The following is an 8644-nucleotide window of genomic DNA, read 5'->3' as shown; positions in this document are numbered from 1 at the left end:
TAGATAATCACATTGCGCCTAAATAAAATCACATACCAGCCCCCATCTAATAAAGGGACTAAAGAGCCCTGTGTCCAGAATGTCAGGGCGCGCTGCCAATGCAGCGCCAGTCAGGGGTGCGCCACCGGCGCAAACCTAAACGTTGCAGGTGCCCACTACTTGCTGGGCACCTGAGAACAATCACTAGGGCCTAAACGTTGCAGCTGGCACCAAGTGCTGCGCAGCTGTAGCAGGCCTGGCACCACTGTGCCACCTCTGTCCCACACAGGGACTCTCTCTCCAATTGCGCCTAAACGGTGCAGCTGCCCACTAATTGCTGGGCAGCTGGAGACAAAACTGCGACAGGGCTCTCACTAGCCCTCGGGACAAATCTGCGCTTCTGTTGGAGCCACACAGGCTCTGACAACACACATGTGGGAGCCACACAGGCTCCGACACCACACATGGCCAAACGTTGGAGTCCCCCCCTCTGGGGATTCGGGATCAGAAGAAATGCCCCCTGAACATCAGAGCCACACAGGGCTCTAGACACGACAATGCTCCTGGGGCGCCAAATAAACTGCCCCTTCAGCTCTGGGGCCTCGTAATAACACACTGTGCCCCCGAGCCCCACACAGGGACTATTAAACAAATATGGGCCCGGGTTGGAGCACTTGGGCTCCGTTGAAATGTTGGGGCGGCCCACTGTCATCTGGGGCCGCCCTACGTCCATCCTCGTCATTGTGCCGTCTCCCGGCACCAACAGCAGCCCCTCTGGAGCCTCCCCCGGCCCTTTTTACTCACCGGGCCGCTCTCTCTGGGGACTCCACTTCTCTTCGGGCTGGCTGCATAGGCGGCGAGGCTTCTCTCACAGCGCGTGGCTCCCCCTCGATCACGGGAGCCCCAAAGCGGTCGCCGCCATCTCCTTCTCCGGTCTCCTCAGTGCTGGCCAATCACAGCGCGGCCTTCCAGGTCGAGCCTCCCGCGGCCCGCCAACCACAGCGCGGCCTTCCAGGGCGAGCCTCCCGCGGCCCGCCAATCACAGCGCGGCATCTCCAGCGGCCATTATCTCAAACGGCTCGGGCCGCGGCGGTGAAACGAAGGGGGCAGAATGAGGGGTGGGCACCCTCGCCAGATAAGATAAATAAATAAACGGGGTGGCACCCGTAAATTAAGAAAATAAACGGGGAATAAAAGCGCTACCAAGCGCTACAGGGCCAACAAGGTCCCAGTAGAAATAAAGCGCTCCCCAGCGCTAGAGACAGCAACAAAAGCGCTTCCAGGCGCTAGAAGCAGAGTAGAGCGCTATTAAGCGCTGAGGGCCAAATAAAGCGCTCCCAGGCGCTAGAAGAACCAAAAGAAGGCCTCTGTCTCAAATAAAGCACTCCCCCAGTGCCACAAGCAAGGTCTAGCAGCAAAGAGAAGCAAAGGGGACCCAACAAAAGGTCTCCAAAGTCCACGATATGTCCATCAGGTATCCAGGGCAAATCAAAGTCCCCCTATCAGCCCAGGCAAGGCAGAGGGGTCCCCCAGAAGTCCTCCAGGCATCCAGGGGCTGGGCAGGGCCCAGGAAGGCAAGCCTTTCCCCTGAGCCCAAACAGCAGCACGCCCCTGGCAGGATTCAAGTCAGAAACAAGAACATTTTGGAAGGAGACACAGCCCCTTTTTATACAGAGAAATCCTTTGTCTAGCAGGGTGCAGGCAGTGTGAGAACCAGCTAGAACTGGTTATAGGGGATTCCTTTCACTGGCCAGGCTAGGGACATCAGACGCACCCCAGGGGATGGAGCCAGCATTGTGTGGGGAAAACCCAGCCTCACTCAGGACCCTCAAACCAGACAGTCAATCCAAAAGCAGGCCCAGGCTCACTCCTCCCCTCATATCAGCATGCTAAACACTCCATTCACCACCGGGGCAGCCCCTCCCAGACTCTTGGAGCCAGGCACACCAGTCAGCCTCAGCCAATCACACGCCAGACACAAATTACACAAATATGCCAACTTCTAAAAGTGGCACTTCTACACTAGACACAATCATGCCGCATATACCATTGCGCAGCATTCAATCTCACGAGTTCGCACATATCAAACTCGACCCTGCACTCCCCACACATCAGGAACTACCATGGTCAATCAGATTCCCCATGCATTCCTATGGGAGGGCAGGTCACTCACCACACATACACAGAGAGCTCACGCACTTTACACTGTACCACAGTGAAAAAGTGCGCAAAGGCCTAAAATCACCAACACCAGGTCATAGAAACAGGCTAGGCACGAGCAAAAAGTTTCAGGGTGAACCTGCCAAAAAGGGCCAGGTCCAACACCCCCCTCCACTCACCGTGCTCTTTTATCGCGTCGCCTCGCTGCGCTCCTTTTCTCCGGCGCATCTCCACACGCGGGGCACTTCTCTGGATTTTCACGCTACCGCGGGGCTCTCCCTCCATGATGGGAGCCCCGCATCAACGAGCAACACCGGCCTCTTCCGGACGCGTCACAGGCCCCGCCCATGTCACGGGCAAGGATGCCTGACTTCCTGGTTTCGCCCCCCGCCGGCAACACTGCTTCTTCAGCGTAAACAGCGCGGCTCGTTTTGAGCATGCAATCAGTTTTTTTTTTTAAAAAGAGTACCGCTTGTTGCACAAGTCCATCATCACCGAGGTGAAAGTTCCGTTTCAAATGTTCTCTTAACTTGAGAGTAGAACTGTGGGTCCCATTCCTCCTTCCCCCGCCCTGATTACTCTCCTGCACATTTCTACCTCCTGACTTTTTAGCAACCTCCATGCTGTGCTGTAAATCTGGTCGCGTCACATAAGACCTTGGGCAGGGTTGGACCGCGGTATAAAATAGGCTCGGGCATAACATTGAGTGACATCCACTTTTGAATTGGATAGCTAAAACGCGTCCCACATTGGCAAATTGGGACAGTTTTGTACTTTTAAAGACACGCTGCATAGGCGTTTGGGCACAGTGTGGGAGACTGCATGTATGCGTGCTTGCTGCAGGCATTGTCTGTGGTAATATCAGAGAAATCAATGGTAAACACCTGCCCATAAACTAAAAAAAAAGCTTAAACTCTGGTCTTACATTCATTTGTAAGACCAGCCCTTCGGGCACCGCCAGACTACACTGACCAGTGGCGTAGCATGGACGGGCTGCTTGAGTCTGACCATGATCTCTGTTTACCAGCATTCTTTCCTCCCACCTCCTCTTCACTGCGTCTTTAGCCGTCGCCCTCCGGCTGCGTCAGACTTGAAAGCAGAATAGGTCAAAAGACCAGTAGCTCACGGTGCATATGGGGGGGCAGGGTGACAGATGAGCCAGTCTTTCTTCATTCCGCCCTGATCCCACTCATGTTCCTTCTTTGACACTGCTCCGTCCCTTCACGCCCTTGCTTTAGCTGTTGCTCTCCATCTGTGCTGCATAACTGGATTGGGCAAAAGATGTTCCAGTTACATGGGCAAGCTTGTCTATTCTCTTTCCAACCTGACGCCGATTACCTCTCCGTTCCTTGACAACCCCTCCTTCCATTCTCCAGCATCTCTAGGCCGCGCCCTCCTCAATAATGACAGACCAGATGAACTCGTCTTACTTTCCTGCCCATCTCCCAATCAGCTCTTCTTTCCTCAGTACCTCTTTTCTTTCCCCCTTTTGCCTCAGACCCCTTTGTCGTAGTCTCCGCAATTTTGCACTATAAAGCTGATAATAAAAAAAGCATTTGCAATGCAATAGGTCTCGCATTTACGCAAGTTTGAGCTATTGGCATTGCAAATAACAATGCCTTTTATTTTTGTTTTCATTATAAAAACGTAAATAAAAGGCATTGTCATTTAAATGCCAATAGCTTAAACTGGCGTAAATGTGAGACCTATTGCAATGCAAATGCTTGTTTAGGTCTCGCCTGTCGATGCGCATGCGCATCGAGCAAGCGAGACTATAGGGGCTCATCGACTCTTTATCCAACTTGCAAGGAATCGTGGCGATTCCTTGCAGTGCCCGTGACTTTTAAGCTCAATGCGCATGCGCATTGAGCTTAAAAGCGCGTGCACATGGCCCCAGCCGCCTGCCTTGCCTACTCTCCCGCCCCCTCACTTCTTGATTGCACGGCCGCTAGGCCGTGCCTCCCCTACTCCTCCTCCTACTCTCCTCCCCTCCCGTCTGTTCCCGCACTCCTCCCACACCCCCCTACTCCTCCTCCTACTCTCCTCCTACTCTCCTCCCCTCCCGTCTGTTCCCGCACTCCTCCCACACCCCCGCTCCGCCCCCTCACTCTCTCTGCCCGCCCGCTCTCCACTCCACGGCTTTCTTTTGGGCCTCCATAGCTACTGCCTCTCCCAGCCCCCAGCCTGCCCCGGTGTTGGCTGCATAAACACCGACCGTCTGTCTGCAACTTGAATAGAAAGAATCCCGAAAATGCTATTTTTTGTCCGCTATGCAAGGTACACGGGGCCTGTTTGTTTTGGATCTCCCCGGGCATTCCTTATCTGTCATTCATTCTTCCCCGCTCGGGGATTCCCGCGCTGAAGACGTCACAAGACTTCGCACCCACGGACACGCCTGGGCTTGTCCCGGCACCAGGGCTTGAAAAACACATTGCCACGGCCTGTTTCTTTATTTTTATATTCAGTAACTCGGACTCGGCTCTTTCTGTGTTCTAGTTCTGTAACGTGATGCGAAGAGCTGAACCGGGTCAACATTTATACAAGCACAAAACAGCACCCGCTTCCAATGTTAGAACCATATCCTATATCTGCATATGTCCCTAGTGGCTCCATGTCATGTATGACGCACTTCTCGAATTCCTGGGTTTCTGCACTTCGCACGACCCCCTACTCCTCCTCCTACTCTCCTCCTACTCTCCTCCCCTCCCGTCTGTTCCCGCACTCCTCCCACACCCCCGCTCCGCCCCCTCACTCTCTCTGCCCGCCCGCTCTCCACTCCACGGCTTTCTTTTGGGCCTCCATAGCTACTGCCTCTCCCAGCCCCCAGCCTGCCCCGGTGTTGGCTGCATAAACACCGACCGTCTGTCTGCAACTTGAATAGAAAGAATCCCGAAAATGCTATTTTTTGTCCGCTATGCAAGGTACACGGGGCCTGTTTGTTTTGGATCTCCCCGGGCATTCCTTATCTGTCATTCATTCTTCCCCGCTCGGGGATTCCCGCGCTGAAGACGTCACAAGACTTCGCACCCACGGACACGCCTGGGCTTGTCCCGGCACCAGGGCTTGAAAAACACATTGCCACGGCCTGTTTCTTTATTTTTATATTCAGTAACTCGGACTCGGCTCTTTCTGTGTTCCAGTTCTGTAACGTGATGCGAAGAGCTGAACCGGGTCAACATTTATACAAGCACAAAACAGCACACGCTTCCAATGTTAGAACCATATCCTATATCTGCATATGTCCCTAGTGGCTCCATGTCATGTATGACGCACTTCTCGAATTCCTGGGTTTCTGCACTTCGCACCCAGGCAATTTGAGCAACGCCATTAAAGCAATTTAAAAGGCTATTGTATGTAATGCACACGCAGACAGAGCCAATAGTTTTAGCTTTTGAAAAGTGAACAATTGTTTTATTTACCTTCGCTAAGGCAGCGTGTGCAAAAGCGATCACAAACATCCCTCACAGATCAGTTACAATACTGACAGCACTATCGACTGAGGGAAAACGTGCACCTCATAGGGATCATTTACAATACTGATAGCATCTCAAAACCCTCAGTACGAAGAGCAGACACCTCTGGTGGCAGGAGACGTACTCAAAGAACAGATACAGCACTGGTAGGGAAAGTGCAAGCTTCCTTCACACACAACTCAGTTACAGTGCTGACAACCGTGGTACACATATCCTCTCACACAAAACAGATATGGAAGGAGTGCACACTTTTATTGCACTGTGAACATTCACAAGAAATACAGCAGTGTTTCAAGTACCCTCACACAACGAACAGAAACAGCACTGGTGGCAGGAGTGCACGTTTTCCTCACACAGAGACAGTTTACAACCATGTCCCCTCTTGTGCAAGTACCATCACGCAAGGAACAGATACAGCACTGGTATGAAAAGTGCACGTTTTTTTCACACACTAATCAGTTACAGTGCTGACAGCAGCGACACACATATTCTCTCACACAAAACAGACAGAGAACTGGAATGAGTGCAGACTTCCATAGCACAGCGAACATTAACAAGAATGACAGTAGTTTCAAGTACCTTCGCACAAAGAACAGACACAGCACTGGTGGCAGGAGCGCCAGTTTTCCACACACATAGATGGCTTACCACATTGGTACAAGCATACCCTCATACAAAGAACAGACACTACTGGTGGGAGGAGTGCAAGCTTCGCTCGCACATAAATATTTTACCACAGTGCCCACACTGGCACAAGTATACCCTCACACAAAGAACAGATACAGCACTGGTGGCAAAGTGCAAGCTTCCCTCGCACATATATGTTTTACCACACTGACGATACTGGTATAAGTATCCCCTCACGCAAAGAACCGGCAATGCATTGGTGGCAAAGTGCAAGCTTCCCTCACTCACCCTCAACCCCTCACCCTCACTCACCCTCAACCCCTCACCCTCACCCTCAAACCTTCACCCTCAACCCCTCACTCACCCTCACTCTCACTCACCCTCACTCAGCCTCAACTACTCCCCCTCACCCTCACTCCCCCTCAACCCCTCACCCTAACTCACCCTCACCCTCACTCACCCTCAACACCTCAGTCACCCTCACCCTCACTCACCCTCAACACCTCACCCTCAACCTCAACCACTCACCCTCACTCACCCTCACCCACCCTCACTCACCCTCACTCACCCTCACTCTCACTCACCCTCAACCCCTCACCCTCACTCACCCACCCTCACCCCCACCCTCACTCACCCTCAACCCCTCACCCTCACACAGTGCAATAGGTCTCAGACCATTTCAGTTAGAGCTTTTAGAAATGTTTATGGCTTTTTTTTATTTGTAATTCTTTAGCATTGGCTACAGGAAACAAAAATGCTAAACATTTACAAAAAAACCTCATAAACAATTCTAAAAACACTAACTCTAATGGTGCGAGACCTATTGCATTTCCAATGCTTGTTTTAGCTCTGGCAGGCGTACACAGACACGCTCACCCCCCCCCCTCACTCACCCTCAACCCCTCACCCTCACACAGTGCAATAGGTCTCAGACCATTTCAGTTAGAGCTTTTAGAAATGTTTATGGCTTTTTTTTATTTGTAATTCTTTAGCATTGGCTACAGGAAACAAAAATGCTAAACATTTACAAAAAAACCTCATAAACAATTCTAAAAACACTAACTCTAATGGTGCGAGACCTATTGCATTTCCAATGCTTGTTTTAGCTCTGGCAGGCGTACACAGACACGCTCACCTCCCCCCCCCCCCCATGGATGGAGCAAGGACACAATACGGCCTTGCCTTGAACTTCTTAAACCTGGAGCATGGACACAACCCTGGCATGCCCATCAAGCTGGCAGCGAGGCAGAGTTCACCCACTGGCAGGCCGCGCGGCCTCTCCCCCGTCGCATTCCTATTGGTCGCTGTGGGCGCTCTCGCGCTTGTGATTGGCCAGCCGCGGCCACGGGCCTGGTGCTGGGTGCCTTCCATGTGAGCCGGAGGTCTGTGAGCAGAGGCGGCCTGGGAGGGCGGCGGACGAGCACCATGGACCCCGCCGCCGCCGTGCTGCTCACCCTGGCCCTGGCCCTGCTCTTCAAGATGCTCCTGCTGCGGTGGAGGGCGACCGCCGCCCCGCCCTGCGTCCGAGGCTGGATCCCCTGGTTCGGAGCCGCCTTCGAGCTGGGCAGAGCGCCCTTGGAGTTTATCGAGCAGGCGCGAGCCAAGGTAACATACATGTCACGCACACGCCGCGCAAAGTGCACGAGAAATGGACATGCATTCTCCAGCACTGGTGAGGGCTGATAAAAATGTGTGCACCCTGCAACACACTAGGAAAAACACGGCACGTCTAGCGCCTCTGCGCAGTGCTGGTAAACGAGCCGCTTCTTGTACACACCAGAGCAAGAAACATCTTAGCTTTATGGGTGAACATACCCTGACCCCGCTGCCTCCCCTGTAGAGGCGGAGAGCGTGCAACAACTGCATAATGCATGCATGACACTCTACCCTCAGCTCTGAAGACACCTGCACAGCTCCAGTGTGATCTGCATGTCCAGTGGGACAGATCATGTGTCTTTCATCCGTGCACAATAGAACCTTGCATCCTGCACGTCATCCTTTACTGGTGATACACAATGCAGATATAGAGGTGACATTTTACACCCTTCCACCCCTTCATTGTTCAATGCGTTCCACCTAATTTCTAAGCACATATGGAACCACAGCGCATCTTCCTCATCTGCCAGAAAATACATTAAAAATATATAACATTCAAAACCACTGGTAAAAAAAAGACAATTGGTTGGAGTGCCATTTCCATGGGTCAATTTGAAATTACGCATGTACCGCTTTCATCCATCACGAGCTTAGTAAAGTGCAGATTTTAGCTCAACCGGTCCAAAAGTTCTTCAAACTGTCAGGCGCAGAGCTGCAGGGCGGAACCCTGAGTCTGTCAGCTTGGAGGTGTTAACTGGCCCTCGTTGTGCTGTTTATTGCGTCATGTTTGCATGTAAGTAGGAGACCAG

General features: G+C 52.4%; 1 protein-coding gene across 1 annotated transcript in view; it reads left to right on the top strand.

Moving 5' to 3' along the window:
* Nucleotides 1-7456: 7456 nt before the first annotated feature.
* CYP39A1 (cytochrome P450 family 39 subfamily A member 1) overlaps nt 7457-8644 on the top strand; it is a 265029-nt gene continuing 263841 nt past the window's right edge. The window contains exon 1 of the mRNA XM_078647646.1: nt 7457-7844. Within this exon, the coding sequence (XP_078503772.1) occupies nt 7665-7844 (180 nt within the window). The 5' untranslated portion in view covers nt 7457-7664. The remainder of the gene's footprint in view (nt 7845-8644) is intronic.

Source organism: Lissotriton helveticus, chromosome 6, assembly GCF_964261635.1.
Source record: "Lissotriton helveticus chromosome 6, aLisHel1.1, whole genome shotgun sequence".
NCBI classification, from domain to species: Eukaryota; Metazoa; Chordata; class Amphibia; order Caudata; family Salamandridae; genus Lissotriton; species Lissotriton helveticus.
The sequence above is the reverse complement of the archived record's forward strand: the minus strand, read 5'-3'. Positions and strand labels throughout refer to the sequence as shown.